At 35.3% G+C, this 24,287-nt stretch overlaps 1 protein-coding gene across 1 annotated transcript; it reads right to left on the reverse strand.

The window, feature by feature from the left end:
• Positions 1-11,897: 11,897 nt before the first annotated feature.
• Positions 11,898-21,572, reverse strand: LOC113062413 (F-box/LRR-repeat protein 20-like). The gene is made up of 9 exons (XM_026232245.1): positions 21,297-21,572; positions 17,646-17,707; positions 17,363-17,417; positions 16,986-17,060; positions 16,763-16,857; positions 15,446-15,514; positions 15,276-15,371; positions 15,067-15,193; positions 11,898-13,686 (listed from the first exon to the last, which is right to left on the reverse strand). The coding sequence occupies exons 1-9, from the start codon at positions 21,336-21,338 to the stop codon at positions 13,567-13,569; spliced, it is 741 nt and encodes a 246-aa protein (XP_026088030.1). The 5' UTR covers positions 21,339-21,572; the 3' UTR covers positions 11,898-13,566.
• Positions 21,573-24,287: the final 2,715 nt, after the last annotated feature.

Genomic DNA, 24,287 nt, shown 5'->3' on the forward strand with positions numbered 1-24,287 from the left:
GCATGGCGAGACATCGAACTTTATCATGGCGCATGAAAAGCCTTTTAAACAAAAACTCAAGATCTCTCACAACTGAACATCCCGCAACAGGCCTTTAGATTAGACTGAACCACAAAAAAAAGCACATTGATGTCATAAAATTTCTAGGAGTAGTTCGGTCGCAGCGTATAAATATGGTCACTTCCTGTTGCCAATAGGTGGCGCTATGCTATAACTGAATACTGGGCATGCAATCTGTTCAGGTTCGGAGTCTCATCAAACATGTGAAGTTTGGGGCAGATTGGACATTGATGTGGTGAGTTATAGCCAACTTCATTTTTCATGGCGAATCATCGAAATTCGCCAGGCCGCCCACCGGACCACGCCCTTCAACGAAAACTCCAGGACTCTTGCCGCAATTTTAACATCGCCAAAGGCCTTTAGGATTAGGCTTGACCAAAATTTGGTGTTGATTTGAAGAACTCTCTAGGAGGAGTTTCGTTAAAATACAACACATGGAAATGACCAAAATTACCACAAAATATGCTCATAAGGATATATAAAATAACCGATTCCGTGGGTTTAAGAAATTTCGCTACACAAGAGTCTCTTTTTGTAGGTATTGGTGTGGTTACAGTATGTGTTGCCAATTTTCGTGCATGTTCAGGTGAAACAGTAGCTGGAAAAAGGCCCTGTTGGATTTTCTCCTTGGTATAGGTGGCGCGTCGGAGCCGATTTTGGCCACACCCTCTTCTGAAATCCTATATCAGACGAAAATTTTCACGCAGGTTTGACAGCGTGTGCAAAGTTCATGACTTTTTGAGCATGTTAAAGCCCCTCAAAAAATGCGATTCATTCGGCGAGAAAGAAGAAAATAATAAGAATAAATATAGCTGGCAAGCAGCGATGGCGGGCTCAAGCCACCAATGCATCACCACCCCGGTGGCATCAGGTAAACTGTGCCCAGCGGGCACATGCATTCACAATATCCCTCTGGCAGTGAGGTTTTAAAGGATAGAGGGGAGCGTAGAGGGGAGCGTGCATTTGCAGTGGCTGGGCCACGACTCTGGAATACCCTGCCTTTAGAGATCAGACTGGCCCCTTCCTTGTCTATTTTTAAATCTTTGCTAAAAACTTTTTTATTTTCCTTAGTGTACTGACTACTGTGTTATGCTACATTTTGAAATGGGTGGTTTTAAATTTTTTGTCTGGTCTATTTTTATGTATGTGTAATATTCTTGCTCTTATGTTAAAGCACTTTGGTCAGCCAGGAGGCTGTTGTAAATGCGCTATACAAATAAATTGAACTTGAACTGAACTTGAACTTGATATGGCAGTTAAAGGGTTAATCCGAATCATCTAGACTTTAAAATCACATTCACAGAACAATATATTATATATATATATATATATATATAACTTTAGTAACACTTTACAATAAGATTTCATTTATAAACATTATGTTAACATGAACAATATTTATATAGCATTCATTCATGTCAGTTAATATTCCAAACTTAAACATTAAAACATTGTTTTATTGTGATTTTTTTCCAAGCACATTTTACCAATTCCAAACCATATCAATCTTAATAACTACCATTATTTTTTATTTAATCATTTATGAGTGCTATACAATAGTCCAGGAAAGCTGGAAGAGAAAAACAGGTCAAGAAGAACTGACAAAAGAATTGCAAAAGAATTAGGAATTAATGTGAAGATTAATTTTTAGTCAATTCTGCAAGACAGACTTTCAGGAAAGGAGGTGGAATAAAAATGAGCTCCTAAATCTTAATCCCGGATTCTGGAAGATATATTCCTCAAACCATCAAACAAGAGGAGGTGGTGCTGGTCCTTCACGAGTCACTCTAATCTGTTCATTAAGCCTATATATAAAGTCTTAATATATAGTATTTCACAATACTTCATGGTATTCTAATTAAATATTTTTTTGGAATCTTAGATCTCTCAGAACCTGACACATTGTAATTCTGAGACTCCAGGAAAGTGGCAGTTCTGTAAAATGTTGGCGCTGGAGACTAAATGCTCACTGATAGTTTCACACCTAATTCACTTAAAACACACACAAACACACACACACAGTGACAGAGGGACAGAGTGACATCAGATGTATGTTTTTTAATTTTCTGTCATCCATATAATGTTGTATAGTCATGAAACTATGCATATTTCCTCAGAATGACTTGTCTTCTATGTGTACATTTTTTTGAAGTGTTTAGAAGCTGCACTTTTTTTTACTGGTTCCTTTTTTACTATTATTTCAAAAAATCACCACGACAAAACCATTCAAGCTATCCAAAATTCATTCACACCTGTTCTGTAAGATTAATTCTTTAAACAGTGGTAAAAGAGGATGTGGTGCTGAACCTTCAAGAGTCACTTAAAACGTATCTGTCCATAAAGCCTATTAAGAATTATTCTTAATATACAGTTCACAATACTTCAGCTTGTTATTCTAATTAAGTGAGGGTCATTTTATCAGTAAAATTCCTAAAATACATATTATTTTATTTGAAAGATTTCTATAAATTATTTAAATCATACTCGTTTCTCCAATAATTATTTAAAAGTAATCCTATAGCTCCCTCTGGTGGCCATTATAGGTACTAAGAATTGCAAGCTTGATTTATAAGTTATGATAGTTTTAATTTTATGCTGGCTCTTGAAAATGATAAAGCTATGAAACTTACTGTGCTTCCTTCAAATGAGGACTTCTACTTATATAAAAAATTATGAAGAGTTAGAATGAAAAATTTTAAAGATATAGTAAAATAACTATTGTATTTTTTATGTTACTTTAATAAATCTCTATGGCAACACCATTTAAGCTATCCTAAACCCATTCACAATTTAACATCTCAGTATATTGGCATCATGTTGAAAAAGGAGTATGGAGTAGTATGAGGAGGAGTATGAATTCATTTACAGGCTGATTTTATCATAAATCCACAATAAAATTTCTGAGTTCTGTATCAATCTGTGTTGTTGTTGTTTGTTTATTTTTATCTTTTATTTTTCATAGGAAGATAACTGACCCTTTACTCTCCTTTTTAATAAATGTGCTTATAAACCAAGGACAAGCTATTTATAGCTGTATTTATAAACTGCTTACTACTGACTATTAATATTGGGACAAGGCTTTATAAAGCATGAACTGACTATTTACTAATGAGTGCAGTTATTATAAAGTGTTATCAATGAATTTGCTAATGTTAACAAATTAGACATTATTTTACAGTGTTATCAAATCCTTAAATGACTCATAAGCATTTGTGAAAGTTCTGCTTGCATTACAGCTTAGTATTGATCTGTGAGCTGAACAGATTTACTGTTACATCTATGAGATTATGTAAATTCAAATAAATATAATGTCACAGGATGTCATAGGTCAGTATCAAATGAGTTTGAAATTATTATTTGCAGCACAAATAAGTTTTTTTTAGGATTTTTAAAAATCCCTAAAACTGTCAGAAAAAGGTTAAGGCCTAAGCTATTTCTATGTGAGTGGCTAAATTTATTTTTGTTTTTATAATTGTAATACACAAACTATGAAATTATACAAAATGTATAAAAAGGTAAATAAATAAATACGCACACATTAAAAAAGCAGCCAAGTCGAATGAGTTTCCTTTTTTATATAGATTAAAATTGAAGACAGAAGCAAGTGGTAAATGTGGTCACTTTAATATTCAAATCCAGTAGATCCAGTTTATGTTCACGTGGCTGTTTTCGTTTATATTCGCCAAGCTATTATGTATTTTGAAATAATCTTGTCCGTGATGTGTTCGTTCGTACGACGAAAGCAGAATCCTGCAGCTCGAGAGATATGTTATTCTGCCAGTCGCGCTTTCAAATAGTCTTGCACACTTAAACAGGTCACAAACACCTGCATTTAGCTCTTGTAGTGTTACAATGGGTTTATTGTGTGCATTTGTGGTAATATTTTATTTAAAAAAGCTCTTAAACAAGAATAAATTCGTTTGTTTTGAGCTCGACACTGTACGCGCTGATCGGAGGCGGTGATTTCAGATAGGCAGCCACAAATATTTCATTTTCACACAAACAGTTCAAAAACATCTGAATTTAGCTCTTGGTGTGTTCTAATTGGTTGATTGTGTGATATCGCTGTAATAATTTATTTTTAAAAGCTTTAAAACAGGAATAAATTCGTTTTCTCTGAGCTCTTTACTCCAGACGCTCGTGATCACAGCGGTGATTCATCTCTCCTATTTCTCACGTATCTCTGGCCAGAAATAATTTATCCATGAGCCCTGAACCGGTAATAATCAGATATGTTGGTTTAGCTTGTCAGTGTGAATTAAATCTAAGTATTTGTTTGTATTTTTAACCGATTTAAAAGTGAAAGTAAAAGTCCGGGAATTGAACCTGTAGGGGCGCTATTTCTCTCAGACAATGGAAGTCTGAAGCACATATACTCAAACAGAGGGACAGAGTGAGATGAGATGTCTGACAGTTTTTTAATTTTCTGTTATCCATACAGTGTTGTAAAGTCGTGAAACTATGCATATTTCCTCAGAATGACTTTTTCATCTGTATGAAAAAATTCTTTGACGTGTTTGGAAGCTGCAATTTAAAAATACAATAATGATTCCCTTTGTAAGGTCATTTAAAAAAATCACCACGGCAAAACCATTCAAGCTATCCAAAATCCATTCACAATTTAAGTTCCTATCAGAAATACTGATGTGTGTTCAGAGTTTTGTGAAATTCTAAGTATGTTATTTGCCTCAAAATCACCTGAGAAGTATTCCAGTTTGACATGTTGCCACGCCAACAATTTTTTAGATATCAATATCCCCCTTGCAGATTTATATCGGCTGTGTTTTAACATTATTCTGATGAAGTTTGAAGCAAATCGAGTAATAATAAGATGCTGAATTCAAATCATTTTGAAAATGACACACTTCCTTCTGCCAGTTGGTGGCGCTATAACTTTGACTCCTAATAGTCACATATATGCGATCGACATCATACAACGAATAATCTGATGAAGTTTGATTAAAATCAGGAAATGTATGTGGACGGTATTAGACACTTCCTGTTTCTCATTTCTCGCCATAATTTCAACGCCTCGCCACGAGCAAACCGTTCGAGATATCAAAAATCCCCTGGCAATTTTTCATCCCCAGTGTCTTGAGATCATGTTGACCGAGTTTGGCGGCAATCGAGAAAAAAACCTATGACAAGTATTTCAAATTCCAGAGCATGCGCTTTTTACATAACTCTAAATAGCTGACTTCCTGTTGGGTGGAGCCTATGACATGCAATACGAAAGTTGTTCGGCACGATGAGATCTATATGTGTACTGAGTTTCATATGAATATGTGCAAGTATGTGTGAGCTATACATCAACATTTCTGACTGTGTTCCAGGGGGCGCCGTAGAGCCCCTGTGCCACGCCCGGGTCCCAGCCTCTGCAGGCTCCTAAAGGCCACAGATTCCAAAGTGTGCGCAAATTTTCAAGAGTTTTTGAGTATGTTAAGGACCCCAAAAGCCCCCACAACTTTGACGAAAAATTTGAATACTAAACCCTAAATAGCCAACTTCCTGTTGGGCGGAGCCCTATGATATGCAATACAAAAGTTGTTTGGATTGATGAGATTTATATGTGTACCGAGTTTCATACGTCTACGAGCAAGAATGTATGATATATGGCCCTCCATATTCCAGGGGGCGCTGTAGAGCCCCTGTGCCACGCCCGTGTATCAGTCTCTGCCCGGCCCTAATGGCCGCAGGTTCCAATCTGTGTGCCAATTTTCAAGACTTTTTAAGCACGTTAAGGGCCCCAAAAGCCCCCGAGACGTTGGAAAAAAAAATAATAATAATAATAATAAATATAGCTGCAAGCAGCGATGGCGGGCTCAAGCCACCAATGCCATCGCCACCCCGGTGGCATCAGGTAAACTGTGCCCAGCGGGCACATGCATTCACAATATCCCTCTGGCAGTGAGGTTTTAAAGGATATGGCAGTTAAAGGGTTAATCCGAATCATCTAGACTTTAAAATCACATTCACAGAACAATATATATATATATATATATATATATATATATATATATATATATATATATATATATATATATATATATATATATATATAGTAACACTTTACAATAAGATTTCATTTATAAACATTATGTTAACATGAGCAATATTTATATAGCATTCATTCATGTCAGTTAATATTCCAAACTTAAACATTAAAACATTGTTTTGTGATTTTTTTCCAAGCACATTTTACCAATTCCAAACCATATCAATCTTAATAACTACCATTATTTTTTATTTAATCATTTATGAGTGTTATACAATAGTCCAGGAAAGCTGGAAGAGAAAAACTCCTTATATTCATGTGCAGAATTATTAGGCATGTTTTCTTTTACAGATGAAATGCGCTAAAAAAGAGTTTTAACTCAAACTATTTTAACTCAAAGTCGAAAATTATGAAATACCCATGAGAAATATCAAACACAAATGCAATACAGAAATGGATAAGTTAAGACTTGACCATTGTACAAAAATGCTGACTGGGTCATGAGGTCAGAAAAGAAGAAGAAAAAAAAACAGGTCAAGAAGAACTGACAAAAAGAATTGCAAAATAATTAGGAATTAATGTGAAGATTAATTTTTAGTCAATTCTGCAAGACAGACTTTCAGGAAAGGAGGTGGAATAAAAATGAGCTCCTAAATCTTAATCCCGGATTCTGGAAGATATATTCCTCAAACCATCGGACAAGAGGAGGTGGTGCTGGTCCTTCACGAGTCACTCTAATCTGTTCATAAAGCCTATATATATAAAGTCTTAATATATAGTATTTCACAATACTTCATGGTATTCTAATTAAATCATTTTTTGGAATCTTAGATCTCTCAGAACCTGACACATTGTAATTCTGAGACTCCAGGAAAGTGGCAGTTCTGTAAAATGTTGGCGCTGGAGACTAAATGCTCCCTGATAGTTTCACACCTAATTCACTTAACACACACACACACACACACACACACACACACACACATTACCCACAGTGACAGAGGGACAGAGTGACATCAGATGTATGATAGTTTTTTAATTTTCTATCATCCATATAGTGTTGTATAGTCATGAAACTATGCATATTTCCTCAGAATGACTTGTCTTCTATGTGTACAATTTTTTTAAGTGTTTAGAAGCTGCACTTTAAAACAATAAAAGACATTTACTGGTTACTTTTTTACTGTTATTTCAAAAAATCACCACGACAAAACCATTCAAGCCATTCAAAATTCATCCGCACCTGTACTGTAAGATACATTCTTTAAACAGTGGTAAAAGAGGATGTGGTGCTGATCCTTCAAGAGTCACTCAAAACGTATCTGTCCATAAAGCCTATAAAGAATTATTCTTAATATACAGTTCACAATACTTCAGCTTGTTATTCTAATTAAGTGAGGGTCATTTTATCAGTAAAATACATAAAATTCATATTATTTTTCTTTGAAAGATTTCTATAAATGATTTAAATCATTACTTGTTTCTACAATAATTATTTAAAAGTAATCCTATAGCTCCATCTGGTGGCCATTATTGGTACTAAGAATTGCAAGCTTGATTTATATGTTATGATAGTTTTAATTTTATGCTGGCTCTTGAAAATGATAAAGCTATGAAACTTACTGTGCTTCCTTCAAATGATGACTTCTACGTATATAAAAAATTATGAAGAGTTGGAATTAAAAATGTTAAAGATATAGTAAAATAACTATTGTATTTTTTTATGTTACTTTAATAAATCGCTATGGCCACACCATTTAAGGTATCCTAAACCCTTTCGAAATTTAACATCTTCAGTATATGGCTTCATGTTAAAACAGTTTGGTGTGAACTACTTATGTCTTCTTAGAGGAGAATGAATTCATTTACAGGCTGATTTTATCATAAATCCACAATAACATTTCTGAGTTCTGTATCAATCTGTGTTGTTGTTTGTTTATTTTTTATTTTTCATAGGAAGATAACTGACCCTTTACTCTCCTTTTTAATAAATGTGCTTATAAACCAAGAACAAGCTATTTATAGCTGTATTTATAAACTGCTTACTACTGACTATTAATATTGGGACAAGGCTTTATGAAGCATGAACTGACTATTTACTAATGAGTGCAGTTATTATAAAGTGTTATCAATGCATTTGCTAATGTTAACAAATTAGACATTATTTTACAGTGTTATCAAATCCTTTAATGATTTGTAAGTGTTTTGTAATGATTTTATTGACCTACAAGCATTTGTGAAAGTTCTGCTTGCATTACAGCTTAGTCTTGATCTGTGAGCTGAACAGATTTACTGTTACATCCATGAGATTATGTAAATTCAAATAAATATCATGTCACAGGATGTCAGAGGTCAGTATCAAATTAATTTGAAATTATTATTTGCAGCACAAATAAGGTTTTTTAGGATTTTTAAAAATCCCTAAAACTGTCAGAAAAGGATAAGGCCTAAGATTTCTATGTGAGTGGCTAAATTTATTTGTTTTTATAACTATAATGCATAAACTATGAAATTATACAAAATTTATAAAAATGTACAACAGTTATTCTTTTCCAATGTTTTTTTTTTTTTTTTTTTTTTTTTTTTTACATTTAAAAAAATTAGCCTACGCAATCATTCTAAACAGCTTGAATAAAACCTGTTAATATTTATTATAGACCACTGTAACTGTGTATAATCTAACAAACAAGTTTATAATGAAAATAAAAGCGTGTACACCAGATAAATTGGACGATAAAGAAATTGCTAACAATAATATAATAGAGCATGTTTTAGGTTTTTAGGCGTTTAGATGCAGAAATGGACAAATCAAATGTAAAATAAAATGTAATTGATTTAATTAAATATAGATTAAGTCTTGTTAGAGCAAAATAATAAATAAATACCTACACACATTAAAAAAGCAGCCAAGATTAATGAGTTTAATTTTTTATATAGATTAAAATTGAAGACAGAAGCAGCTGGTATATGCGGTCACTTAATATTAAAATCCAGTAGATCCACTTCAGATTTAATTCTCAACAGTTTATGTTCACGTGGCTGTTTTCGTTTATATTCGCCAAGCTATTATGTATTTTGAAATAATCTTGTCCGTGATGTGTTCGTTCTCACGACGAAAGGCAGAATCCTGGAGCTCCAGAGATATATGTTATTCTGCCAGTCGCGCTTTCAAATAGTCTTGCACACTTAAACGGGTCACAAACACCTGCATTTAGCTCGTGTTGTGTTATAATGGATGTATTGTGTGCATTTATGGCAATAAGTTATTTAAAAAAGCTCTTAAACAAGAATAAATTCGTTAGTTTTGAACTTGTGACACTGTGCGCGCTGATCGGAGGCAGTGATTTCAGATAGGCAGCCGCGAATATTTCATTTTCACACAAACAGTTCAAAAACATCTTAATTTAGCTCTTGGTGTGTTCTAATTGGTGAATTGTGTGATATCGCTGCAATACTTTATTTTAAATAGCTATAAAACAAGAATAAACTCGTTTTTTCTGAGCTCATCATTCCACACGCTCCTGCTCAGAGCGGTGATTCATCTCTCGTGTTTCTCACGTATCACTGACCACACATCAATTATTAATGAGCCCTGACCTGATAATAATCATATATGTTGGTTTAGCTTGTCAGTGTGAATTAAATCCAAGTATTTATTTGTATTTTAACCGATTTAAAAGTGAAACCAAAAGACAGTCTCCTCCCTCTTTAACTCCGGTAACTGCACCTGTAGGGGCGCATTTTCTCTCAGACAATGGAAGTCTAAGCACACACACTCAAACAGAGGGACAGAGTGAGAGGAGATGTCTGACAGTTTTTTAATTTTCTGTTATCCATACAGTGTTGTAAAGTCATGAAACTATGCATATTCACTCAGAATAACTTTTTTTCTGTATGAAAAAAGGTTTTGAAGTGTTTGGAATTTAAAAATGCAGGAAAATTAATAATTCCATCTTTACTGTCATTTAAAAAAATCACCACGACAAAACCATCCAAGCTATCCAAAACCCATTCACAATTTAAGTTCCTCAATGTTTTTTCAACATGTAGACAAAGTTTGGTGTGTATAGTGTTACTCTCCTCTGAGCAGTATGCATTAATTCACAGCTAAATGTAAAAAACAATCCACATTCAAATCAAAATAGCCGACTTCCTGTTGGTCGTAGCTGATGACTGTGAATTAGAAAGTTGTCCGTCTTGATAAGAACAATTTTTGTACTGAGTTTGGTGTCTGTAGCTAAAACTAACCCCCCCACTTTTGACAAAAGGTGGCGCTATAGAGTGCCTCTTCCACGCCCTCTTATGAACTTTTGCCAGTGTCTAGCTGTCACTAATACTGATATGTGTTCTGAGTTTGATGAAATTCTAAGCATGTTATTTGCCTCAAAATCACCTGAGAAGTATTCCAGTTTGACATGTTGCCACGGCAACAATATTTTTAGATATCCAATTTCCCCCAGCAGATTCATATCGGCTGTGTTTTAACATTATTCTGATGAAGTTTGAAGCAAATCGAATAAAAATAGGATGCTGAATTTAAAGCATTTTGAAAATGACACACTTCCTGCTGCCAGTTGGTGGCGCTATAACTTTGACTCCTAATAATCACATATATGCGATCGACATCATACAATGAATAATCTGATGAAGTTTGATTGAAATCAGGAAATGTATGTGGATGGTATTAGACACTTCCTGTTTCTCAATTCTCGCCATAATTTCAACGCCTCGCCACGAGCAAACCGTTCGAGATATCAAAAATCCCCTGGCAATTTTTCATCCCCAATGTCTTGAGATCATGTTGACCGAGTTTGGTGGTAAACGAGTAAAAAACCTATGACAAGTATATCAAATTCCAGAGCATGCGCTTTTTACATAACTCTAAATAGCTGACTTCCTGTTGGGCGGAGCCCAATGACATGCAATACGAAAGTTGTTCGGCACGATGAGATCTATATGTGTACTGAGTTTCATATGAATATGTGCAAGTATGTGTGAGCTATACATCAACATTTATGACTGTGTTCCAGGGGGCGCCGTAGAGCCCCTGTGCCATGCCCGGGTCCCAACCTCTGCAGGCTCCTAAAGGGCACAGATTCCAAAGTGTGTGCAAATTTTCAAGAGTTTTTGAGTATGTTAGGGACCCCAAAAGCCCCCACAACTTTGACCAAAAATATGAATAATAAACCCTAAATAGCCAACTTCCTGTTGGGCGGAGCCTATGACATGCAGTACGAAAGTTGTTTGGTTTAATGAGATCTACATGTGTACCGAGTTTCATGTGTCTACGTGCAAGTATGTATGATATATGGCCCTCAGTATTCCAGGGGGCGCTGTAGAGCCCCTGTGCCACGCCCGTGTATCAGTCTCTGCCCGACCCTAATGGCCGCAGGTTCCAATCTGTGTGCCAATTTTCAAGAGTTTTCGAGCATGTTAAGGACCCCAAAAGCCCCCTTAACGTTAGAAAAAATAATAATAATAATAATAATAATAAAAAATAATCCTAAGGAAAACAATAGGGCTCTCGCCCTCCAGGCTTGAGCCCTAAAAATAATCCTAAGGAAAACAATAGGCCTCTCGCCCTTTGGGCTTGAGCCCTAATAATAATAAAAAACAAAGCAGATACAAGAGGGTCCTCGCACCTCGGTGCTCGGGCCCTAATAAACAAAGCAGATACAAGAGGGTCCTCACACCATCGGTGCTCGGGCCCTAATAATAATAATAATAATAATAATAAACGGAGCAATTCCAAGAGGGTCCTCACACCATCGGTGCTCGGGCCCTAATAATAATAAAAAACAAAGCAGATACAAGAGGGTCCTCGCACCTCGGTGCTCGGGCCCTAATAATGAGTTGGAGAGATAACAGTGTCTTTGAAGAAGTGAAGGATGAGGGACAAAAGTGCATTTCAACTAGGTGGGTTTGTACCTACAAAGAGACATTGAAGGGGATTGTACCCAAAGCTCGTCGCGTCGCTAGAGGTGTCAGAACTCAACAAGGACTCACCAAAACATGTGCTTCAGAGTGTCTTTGGCTTCTTGTGGAAGTGATTTGTCAAAGACAGTGGTCACTTAACTCCATGGATATAAAATCTGCATTTCTACAGGGAATGGAGCTGTCTTGTGACCTTTATATCAAGCCAACAATGAAGGAAAACTATAGAAGCTTAAAAAATGTGTGTAGGGTTTGGCCGATGCGTCACTCTACTGGTATAACAGAGTGAAGGAGATTGTCATGATTTCAGGAGAAACAATGTCCTAAGTAAATCCTGCTGTGTATTGGCTAGATCAGGACCGCACTGGGGTACTCGCTTGCCATGTGGATGACTTTATATGGGGAGGCACACAAAGCTTCTCCACAACAGTAATACCTCATCTCAGATCCATGTTTCAAGTTTGATGTGAGGAGTGTAACAGCTTCTGTTACATGGGAATAAACTTTGAGACTGTGGACAATAAAATGCAGGTACATCAGGAAACTACAGGGTGCCCGCGTCTGGGTGCAGGCTAACAGGTTAAGCATTGCAGCCCATACATTTGGATCCTTCTCGAACTGTGGAACAAGTCTCTCTGACTAAGATCAACGAAGGTCCAAGGTAGCCAGAATTCTCTGGGCTGCAAGGCCGAGCAGGCCTGATGTAATGTTTGATGCCAGCAGCTTAGCATCAAGCATAAAAAAATGCAACTGTGCAGACTATTCTTGAAGCAAACAGAATAGTGTGTAAACTGAAGTCCAAAAAGGTAGTTCTGTACTTCCAATATCTGAGCAAAGACGATGGTTGTATACAGTGATGCCTCATTTGGGAATCTTTCAGATGGGGGGACTCAAGGTGGGCATCTGATTGTTCTCATGGGAGAAAACGGGACGTTCTCTCCCCTTTCCTGGCAGTCAAAAAGAGTCAAAAGGATTGTGCGAAGCACTCTAGCTGGTGAAACATTGGCAATGTTCTCTGAGCTGACTATGGGTGACACTGAACATGCCATACCAATAATGTGTCACTGACCATCATTCACTTGTTCCACTGAAGTCCACAAAATCAGTTGCTGAGAAAAGACTGCACCTGGACATAAGCAGCATCAAAGATCGTATTCAAACACAAAGGGCTGAATGAGTGCTGTGGTGTAATATAAAAGAACAACCTGCAGACTGCCTTACAAACAAGGGGGCATCACCACTGCAATTAATTAAGGCACTTTGTGAAGGACACAAGCTCTAAAAAAATGCTATTTAAAAAAAAAGGTTATTTGATGTGAATGTTTTGCTGTTTTATAGGGCTCCTAGGGCATGTGCTGAATATTGAAATATATATATATATTTTTTAAGAAGAGATGGAGTTTGTAAAGTTTCAGTCAAGGTTATACATTCTGATTTTGTATACATGTAACAAGTTTGCATATATTACACTGAGAGGAAGTAAAGACTCTTATGTGAGAGAGCGATCGCTGCTTCTGGTACTGTTATGTTGTTGTGAACGGCTATTGTTGCAGTCGAATAAAGGGAGTTTTCCATCGAGTTTAGAACAGTTGTCTTTTGATGAATAACAAATATGAGTGACTTACTGAACACGTCTGCAAATTGAGTGTGACCAGCTCTGGACAATGTGCTCCAATATGCTGAAGTGCTTCATCCTCCAACTATTAAGAGAGAGACAGATAATGACTGGATTTAAAGTCACCCAAAAATTTACTTATTTACGCAGCCTCGTGTTGTTTAAAGCTCATTTGTTTTTATGTAGAATACAAAAAAAGGAGTTTTGCAGAATCAATAAAAACTGTTACCATCAAATTAAACGTACTTGATGTCTTCTGAAACTATACAGTCACATTCAGACAATGTTTATGGTGTCTTTTGTCCTTGTCCAGTTGTCATCGTATGCAAAATCCCATGTTAACACGTGAACCACTTTTTAACTGAGGTTAACTGACACATCATTTTTTACACTTTGTAATCGAATGTGGCCAATTTGTTTAATTTGTGTAATATTTTAAATTAGCTTTTACTTTTATATTTTCATTTTATTTATTTTAGTTTAAGTTTAAGTAATTTTAGTAATGTGCTTTTGTCATTCTGTTACTTTTTTACAAATATTTCTAACTTTCAAATAAATGTAAAATATTTAGAGATATTTCTCTTATGTAATAGTTTTAGTAATATGAAATAACCCATTTAGAATTTTTATTTAAAAAAAAATTTCATCATATATTTACTTATTTCTGCTTTATTTTTTGTGTTTCAACCGATGCCATTCTTTTGGGTTGGGACTATATAATTTATTAATATTCCGACCTAGATTTTAGTTAGTTTTTATAGTTTCAGTTTTATTTCTAGTTTATCTTTTAGTAAGTTTATGTGCTTTTGTAATTTTTATTACTTTTTTTTTTTTTTAATTCTCCATATGACTTTAATACATTTTTATTTCAGATTTATCAATTACAAATTTTTTTACTATTTCTACTTCAGCTAATTTCATTTAGCCTAACTTTTTGTTTCATTTTCTAAATATCTAAATTAAAGTTTTTCATGTAAATTTTTATCTGCATTATTTCAAATACGTACTTCAACACATTTTTGTTTCATTTTCTAAAGTATTTAAAAGTTTTTCATTAAAATTATTTCAAATACCAAAACTGATTTTTAATCATTTTCGATATAGTTAAAAATATCATTGAGAAGTAGTGCTATTAATACATTTTTATAATACTTCAGTTTAATTTAAGTTTTAGTCAATTTAGTAATTAAACTTATTTCAGTCAGATGCCAAGACAACATTACTCACTTTCATTTATGTTTTTAAAAGTTTTAATCTAATTTCAGAACATTTTCAGCTCTCTTTCAATCACCTGAAAACAATTTTATTTTAGTTCACAATATCAGCGCTGTGGGGGGACACGCTGCACATTTAAATATATATTTTAAAAAACACTTAGAACTAGCTATAAGTGGGTCCAAATAAGATTGAGAAGGTGGAAGAACAGTGAAGATGACTTGAACGTGTTGTGAAAGCAGAGAATGACCTGTGTGCAGCCCTTGAGGAACAGGCCTTTGAGTCCTGGACAACATCTCACGAGCGCTTGTATGCCGTCTTTGGTCACCTGATCACACCACGAGATGTTCAGCTGCTCTAGCAACGGACAGCCCTCGCTAAAATGACAAAGACAGAGTCGTTTAGCCTCAGGGAAGCATTTTGCTCAACCAGCAAGTATGTGTATCTACAACCTCTGACCTCAGAGCTTTGAGGGACAGGTTTGTGATTGAGGTGCAGGAGGCAAGATCCAAGTGCTTCAGTTTGGGACAAAATTTACTCAAGCTGTTACAGGTACTGCAAAAAGAAAGAAAGAAGTTCAACAGAGATCAAAACACTTACAGACACACACCGTTACATGTTTTACCCACCTGTCAGTGATCTTGGTGCAGCCATTGAGGCTGAGCAGCTCAATATTCCTGCAGTTGTGGGCAAAAGTTCTGCGGGAGACAAAAACATATTTTATATTAAACAAGACTTGAATTTCCCTCCAAGTCACAATAATATATTTAGTCTAAATGTAAAGCCCAGATATAATTACTGAACTCATTTGCAATACTATTATTAAATATATATTAAAGGGATTATTAATCAATAATCATGTCATTCCAAACCGGTACGAAACATTGATAATAAAAGATATTCTTCTAAGATCAACCACGGCCTCCTAAAACGCCTCATTCTACGGCTCATGTGTGCATCATATTTTATGGAGGACAATGAACTGATTTCTAGAAGAATAGCTTACAATATGGAGTCGGTTTCTATAAAGTGGGGCAATTCAAACTTTGCAGGGACAGTCTGGCGCTTCTGACTCAAAGCCTGTAAGTACGTTTTCATTTTTAATGAATTTGCCACTAATGATTCAAATGCAAGATTTGAGCAGTGTAGTGTAGCGTTTATCAGATCAAAAATGCAGACATGGTTTTATATTTACGCAGTGCGATATGCAACACCACTCGTAAAAAGACAATATAAGTCATTATGATCAGTAATTTTAGAGGTCGACCAATGTATCGGTTTTACAGATTAATCGGCACCGATAGTTGATTGCTGAAACGGTTATCGGCAAAAATCCATGCCCATAGTTTTCCAGGTTGCGTCCATTGCTGGAGCGGCTGAGAAGGGTCTGTTTTCATTGTACAGTGCGACAGCGGCCTCTAGTGGTTGAAATCACTGACAGCATGTGCTATTTGTTTAGACACTGACCCAACGTCATATGACCCCTTTAAGTACTGTAACTTCAGCTGACTTTTAATTTGCTAAAACTGAAGTCAAAAATGTTGACAGGCAGCAATTATTTGTATCATCTGTCTTTTCTGCTGTAGAGTTGACAAAAAGATAGGTAGGATTCTCAAAACATCTATTTCAATGATATCTGTCAGGTACTAGGGACATTTCTCAATGTCAGCAAAAACAAAACAAAAATACAAGTTCAAAAATATAACAGATAAAATGAATGCTACCGTTCAAAGGTCTGGGGTCATTGTAAATTCCAGCAGTGTTAATTGCTTTAGTTAAGCCTTTTGCCAAATGCATACATGTAAATGTATATATATATTAAAAAAATTATAATTTTAAAGTCTTGAAGACTTAAGGAACGACATGAGGTTGAGTCTTCATTTTTATCTCCAAATGGGTCTTCAAGAATGAGTAGTTTCATCCTTTTGCCGCTCCCTCTTCCTCACCTGAGAGCGCTGTCTCCAACTCCAAGACATCCTCTAAGACTTAACTTCCTTAGGAAGCCTCCACACCGTTTTGAGATGTTCTCCACCACACGGCCCTGTGAATGAAGAGATTTTTACAAACTTCAGCAACTTTCATGTTAAATAATGTCTGACATTCCTTGTATTTAAGTAGTTCGAACAAAATTTGAACTGTCTAGTTTAAGAGCAACCACTGTCTACTCACCTCAATGTCTCTCTGGAAGTCAAAGAGGTCAATGCGCTGCCAGTTACTGCCATCCAGCGCTAACACGTTCCAAGACTGAGAAAAAAAGAGAGAGAAAATGAGAAACTCAATACTCCACTATAGATACATATACACTAAAACTATTATTCTAGAAGAGCTCTTTCATTTCTCTCCATAGACAGCCATTCAAAAGTAGCTGTACATCCTGACAAATTATCATTGCAAGCAACATTTAATCCACTAAATATTTTTTTTACGATGTTATAGTAGATGTTTTGACAGTGTGACCATTTTTCCAGGCTCTTAAAACCATGGATTGAGCAAATGTCAAAACAGACACTTATATAATCTATAAAGTGCTGAGAAATCACACTTACTCGTGAGACTTGTGCGCAGCGGCAAAGTGTGACTACATCCAGAAATGAGAAAATTCTGCAGAAAAACATCAGGACTATTTGCAAACATCAACAAAAGGCTGTGATAGGAATGTCATTAAAGTCTTCATTATTTGTTTTTGATCACAGGTCTATGCTATAAAAACAGCACATATAAGGTCAGATGAAGAAGACAGAGATGATTAAGATTTTTGACAAGACAACATTATTAAAATAAGGAAATGAAGCAGGAAGAGAGAGAAGTGCTGAATGGTTTCACACCAACCGTAACAACAGTTCCTTCGGCAGCTTCTTGTTGATAACAGCCTCGTCATTATTGGAGAACATCTGAGGACACAGAAAGACATGCTTTTATAAAACTGTGTGTCTTACGAGTTCAAAGGTCAACGACAGGTTTTTAGAGTATGCTAAAGCAAATTACACTCTTTCAAAGTGACAAAGTGACGTGACATACAGCCAAATGTGGTGACCCATACTCAGAATTCGTGCTCTGCATTTAACCCATCCAAAGTGCACACACACACCGTAAACACACACACACAGAGCAGAGGGCAGCCATTTATATATATATATACACCGTCTAATTCGTTTTTTTAGTTCATAATCAAATCTTCACCAACTCCACAATGGATCCTCTGCAGACAGTGAATGGGTGCCGTCAGAATGAGAGTCCAAACAGGTGATAAAAACATCACAGTAATCCACAAGACTCCAGTACATCAATTAACATACTGTGAAATGAGAAGCTGTGTTTGTAAGAAACGAATTCACAATGTTTTTATCAGCTGTTTGGAGACTCCTTCTGACGGCACCCATTCACTGCGGAGGATCCACTGATAAGCAAGTGATGTACTGCTACATTTTTCCAAATCTGTTCAGATGAAGAAAGAAACTCATTTACATCTATGACATTGAGGGTGTGAGTAAATTTTCAGCTTTTTATTTTATATAATTTTTTATTTTGGGGTAACTACTTTAAAATGTTTTCAGAAATTTGCCGATTGAATGTATTTTAATAATTTTTTTTTTTCTGAAATAAAGAATTTCAATCCCAAGTTCCCTTTTTTTTTGCAGATGGAATTTTGCCCTACAGGCAAAATTGACATTGTGTCAAATATAGTACATGAAATTAATACCAGATGTCTTGTTCTCATAAAACCACAAAACCTTTTTTCCAAGAGGTAACAAGAGATACACATTGTCCTGCTGAATAATTCAGAACGGACCGGATGTTCCCTTTTTTAAGAAGTGACTACCTCACATCCAAGAATAGTGGCGCACACATGAATAGTTTCTATTTTTGGTGTGGATGATAATATAGTTATTATTATCTTTATAGTTCATTCTTGGTGTGAATGGGACTTTATTCATATTTTTACAGCTTCACAACTCATGAGCCTTCTCACTTTAATCTCTTCTTGTGTTTTCACAGAAGAAAGAACATCATTACAGGTTTGGAATGACATGAGGGGGGAGTAAATGATGACTAAACTTTCATATTTAGGTGAACAGTCCCTTTAAAGCATCGAAACAAACAATGTGTGAGATAGCTCACAGCTATTCTTTATTATGAACTCTCTCATTTGTATTGTTCCTCTCTCTTGTCACCTATCCATTCTGTATGGGGCGACTTTCCATCTGTTTGTTTGTTTAAGGATAAGCCATGTGCTGTCTGACTGCAAACTGTTAGAAACCAGGAATGATTGATCACTTGTTTCCAGCTCATCTGAAACACTGCACATCACCAGATGTCTTTTCTCCTCACCAAATCCCTTTTATACCTAAATGGCTCTTGTAATTGTTCTAGCATGTATGAATCTCACAAAGACAAGTGCAGGTCATACTTCATAACCAAAAACAATATTAAAATTAATAATAATTATATAATTTGTATTTATTTTCTTCTTTTTTTTCAGTTTATATATATATATATATATATATATATATATATATATATATATATATATATACACACAATTATACTATATACAATTTTTTTTTTTTTTTATACGTACATTCCTAGCAGGCAAGTGTTTGAGAAGAACTTTAACCTGTTTGAATGGTTTCTAAATATCCTTGCACTCATTTCCCTTTATAAATAACTGCTACTAACAACAATTTTACCGAATTACATCTCTTGTTATCTCATGTGTAATATTAGCTAACATCTCACGACAAAAGGTCTCTAATTGGTTTAGATATTTTTGTTGGCTATACCTTGTTTACCCATAAACAACCTAATTTCCTCAGTAATATTGTAACAATATTGTGCAGTAACAATCAAGCAACTGAGCATAAGATGAGCTGTCAGTCATTTGTAAATATAACTCTCACACTGCTGTCAGCAAAACAACATCCAGATAATCACTCAGATCCTTAAAAAAGAAACAGTGCTAAGCTGATAACAATGTAGTGCTTCTTAAATACTGATTACATTCATGCCTTTACCATAGAAATACTGCAACTATGCCTTGTATCTTAACAAAAATGAACCATAGTAATCATAATTTCCACTTAAATGTCAGGGCTATTATTATAAAGTCATAATTGACTATTATGATTATGGAAGATCATTCAAATGTTAATAATAAGGTTTTAAAATATGCATGTTATTTTTATGCCATATGTGGCTAGTAAATAAGATATCAAGAATGCATTAATTATTATATCACAAATTATCTTTTTTTGTGTGATTATAATTACTTAATGTTTATTTTTTCATTCCCATTCTTCTATACTTTGTGCAATATCTCGTTCACATCAGCTATGCTGAAATTGTTATCATAAAAATTAGACTGGCATACAAAGAGGACAGAAAATAATACAATAAGACAATAATTTGAAAATAATATCAAGTACTGAATGGTTAAAATGGCAAAAAAAAAAAAGTTTTATCTATTTTGTATAAGGAGTTAAATGCCTGTGGTAATGTGGTGGAAACTAGATACCATGGTAAATTTGGTTTCGGATAGATTTCATTCAAACATATTACAGGGTAGATCAACACTGGAGCATTATATTACAAATTAAGTTTTAATAACTGGTCAACAATGTATTCACTTTGACACTGCATGTCTGAATCTGAGCAACTATAGACAACACATAGCATTTTAAAGCAAAGCATCAATGCCATGTGCCCCAACATTAAGGCTTTGTTTCAAACCTTGTACGTCGCCTACCTAGTCAGCATCACAGGCGGCCAAAACGGCAGCACGAGTCTTATAAACAGTCTAGATAGTCAGCTCACTCAGATTTGAGACACTCCCGATGTAAACACAGTTCTAACTTGTTTAAACACGGCTTATCTAGCATCTTCGATGTAAACAACAAACTAAATGTTTGCTTAAACAGGCCCAACTGTTCTCGGTAGTGATGAGTTGTAATACACTCGTGTTTTTACGCGTAAAGGCCCGTGTATATGTATCCAGCTTTTGTTTTGGCTGGCTGTTTCCTCCTCACTTCAGCCCGTGGGCCTACCACCATTATCCGTCTCCTATAATCTCAGCTAAGTTAACCAGTTTAATTTATAAAAGCACTCGAAGCGTAGAACGCAACCTACTGTTGCTTCACGTAAATAATAAAAAAGTAACATTAAAGCAGCGTTTGTGGCTCGTTAAGCTTGGAAGAATGGTTGTGTTTATACAAAGTAGACTTGACAGAAAACAAAATATAGCGACTTTAAAGAGCCATAGCGTTGGATTTGATGTTGCCTTTGGTCAACATACATAACTGAACGTGTTTTACAGACTGACAAGTGATTAGAAGAGCTGAACTCATATAAGTATGATTGCGGAAGCTCGGCCTCGTCTACCGCGACAACACGTAGAATCCTCCATCATTTCAGTCGTTTAGGAATAAAAACGCAAGGTTGTTTACATCGGCAATGTCAATCTGCAAATAAACATGGGCTACTCGCCTCAAAGCGACTCCGAGAGACGCCGTTCACCTCCTTACCCATCCCGAACACTACAAAGTCGGTGAACCGGAGAGGAGAAGAGCGTCCGGTTATTAAAAGGTGGCAGCTGTGTCGGTGCCGCTGGCTTCTGGCGAGCTCATGCCGTGTTTAGGCTTGATTTCATCGCGTTTGTGTGTGTATGGCGAGGATGCAGAAGAGCCCCAGCGGTTGAAGTATGAACGAATCCAGTTTATCTCGTGTTGTGTTGCGGACCACCCCCTCCTGATCTCAGACAGTTTCCCTATCTGTAAACTACACCTTATAGTCAATATTGTTCATAAATATTGCAGCTTTATCTGTCCATTCGCATTTGTCGGACTGAATTCATTTCTAATAGTTTAAAGCCATGCGTGATGTGATTGTAACCGCAGTGAAAGTATAAAATATTTTTAGAAAATGTCTTAAAGGTCGAATAAAGAGTCATTTATAATAAATTATATATATTTTCAGTTGTCATATTACCAAACTGTATATATATATATATATATATATATATATATATATATATATATATATATATATATATATATATATGAGCTTCATTTCAGATTTCAGTGTACTAGTTATAGTTTTGCACCGAAAGTTTATTTGTTTGACGTGTTGAGGATATTGAAACATTCCTGGGTTCAGTGTGTGCAAAGTACTTGTAAAAGGTGACATATTTTGTCGCAATGTTGTGTGGAAAGTGTAAAGACTGCAAATAGTTTGTTTTCGTGTTTCAGGTTATTGTTATGTTCGTTTCCGGGTTTGGCGAGTCGGCCCCGCCTCCAGCTGTCCTAGCCAATTAAAAACTCAAATATGGTCGTCGTCATATGACGTCATTGTGGTGGTAACACGAGGCAGCGTTTTCCCAAAACAAACGAAACAGAATGCATTTACCACCACGTTTACACAAATCAAATTCATGTCATTTAACATAAACTAAGGTAAGAAAATATTTATTGATATTATATTCAAAATTATAAATTTCCATGGTGAATTGGAATGCTTCAACTAAAATTTATTTTAGACCAATGCCACAGAGAATTACCTCCTGATTGTATGCAACTTCGTGATGCTCATTTAATGTAACCATCCTAAAGGCACCAATATAAAATGCGTCTGTATTTTGTTTAAACCCCAATAATCATAAAATACTGCCAGTAAAGACTTTAAAATGCATCCAGTTTTAGAGAAAAGGGGATATTCAAAAGTGCTTTCATTAATATTATTATTTTTTTGTTTATATCAAAAAAAGAATACCATTATTAATACAGAATTAATAAAATAACACAATAATTACATTTACATTACACTTAGTCATTTAGCAGACGCTTTTATCCAAAGCGACTTACAAATGAGGACAATGGAAGGAATCAAAAACAACAAAAGAGCAATAATATATAATTTCTATAACAAGTCTTAGTTAGCTTAAACACAGTACACGTAGCAAGGGCTTTTAAATAATATAATAAATAAAAAGAAAAGAAAACTAGAGCAAGCTAATGTTAGAGGTCTTTTTTATATATAATTTTATAATAAATGACAAGAAAATGGATAGAATCCAAAAAGATTAGAAAGGTAGTTAGATTTTTTTAAATAATTGAATTAGAATCGTGAATGCTAAGATTATAGGTTTAATTACAATTAAATGCCAAAAAACTTTTAGCAAGTTTAACAAATCTACATTTAAAATACACAGAATATATTTATATTATTATTATTTATTTATTTTGTGATGAAAATGTACAATGTGTAAAATGTACAATCAGTACTTTTTTACTTAAGTACATAACAAATTGAGTAGCTACTTTTGTACTTTCACTTGAGTAAAATTGAAAAAGGAGTACTTTTACTTTTACTGGAGTAATATTTAATTATACGTATCTGTACTTTTACTCAAGTTTATTTATTTAATTGTAACTTTTTATTCATCAAAGAATCCTAAAAAAAGTATCACAGATTCCAAAATAATATTTGGTATTAATAGTTCTAATAATAAATCATCATATTTTCATGATTTCTAAAGATCATGTGACACTGAAGACTGGAAGAATGATGCTGAAAATACAGCAAATAGATTATATTTTAAAGGATATTAAAATAGAAACCATTATTTTATATATTTTATTTTGATAATTTAAAATTATTACTGAAATACAACCTTTTTTTGTTTCAAACAGTTCATTGAACAATAATAAATGAAGAACCTGAAGCTGACAATGAAGTAAATGTCTAAACATTAGCAAAGATGATTAATTTAGCGCTGTAAACGCGCGTGTGAGGGGCGGAGACGCGCCGCGGAGCGTCAGATGCGCGTGAGGACCAAACACAGCAGAACGGAAACTTCACTTCTCTTATTATTTCTTTTACTATAGCGATTTATTTTTAGATACGTGATCTGAGTCTTTCATAGATTTGTAGAGTTATTAGAGTATAGAGTTATTAGAGAAATTGAGTTATTTTTTACATTCTTTGGTCGAAGTTTTCAGATCGGCACTTTGGAGCCTGTTCGCGACTCTGTTGATTCAGATCGGGACTTCGGAGCCTGTTCGCGACTCCGTTGATTCAGATCGGCATTTCGGAGCCTGTTCGCGACTCGGTTGATTCAGATCGGCATTTCGGAGCCTGTTCGGGACTCGGTTGATTCAGATCGGGACTTCGGAGCCTGTTCGCGACTCGGTTGATTCAGATCGGCACTTCGGAGCCTGTTCGCGACTCGGTTGATTCAGATCAGCACTTCGGAGCCTGTTCGCGACTCGGTTGATTCAGATCGGGACTTCGGAGCCTGTTCGCGACTCCGTTGATTCAGATCGGGACTTCGGAGCCTGTTCGCGACTCGGTTGATTCAGATCGGCACTTCGGAGCCTATTCGCGACTCGGTTGATTCAGATAGCCACTTCGGAGCCTGTTCGCGACTCGGTTGATTCAGATCGGGACTTCGGAGCCTGTTCGCGACTCGGTTGATTCAGA

The sequence above is a fragment of the Carassius auratus genome, chromosome 44, assembly GCF_003368295.1.
Source record: "Carassius auratus strain Wakin chromosome 44, ASM336829v1, whole genome shotgun sequence".
NCBI classification, from domain to species: Eukaryota; Metazoa; Chordata; class Actinopteri; order Cypriniformes; family Cyprinidae; genus Carassius; species Carassius auratus.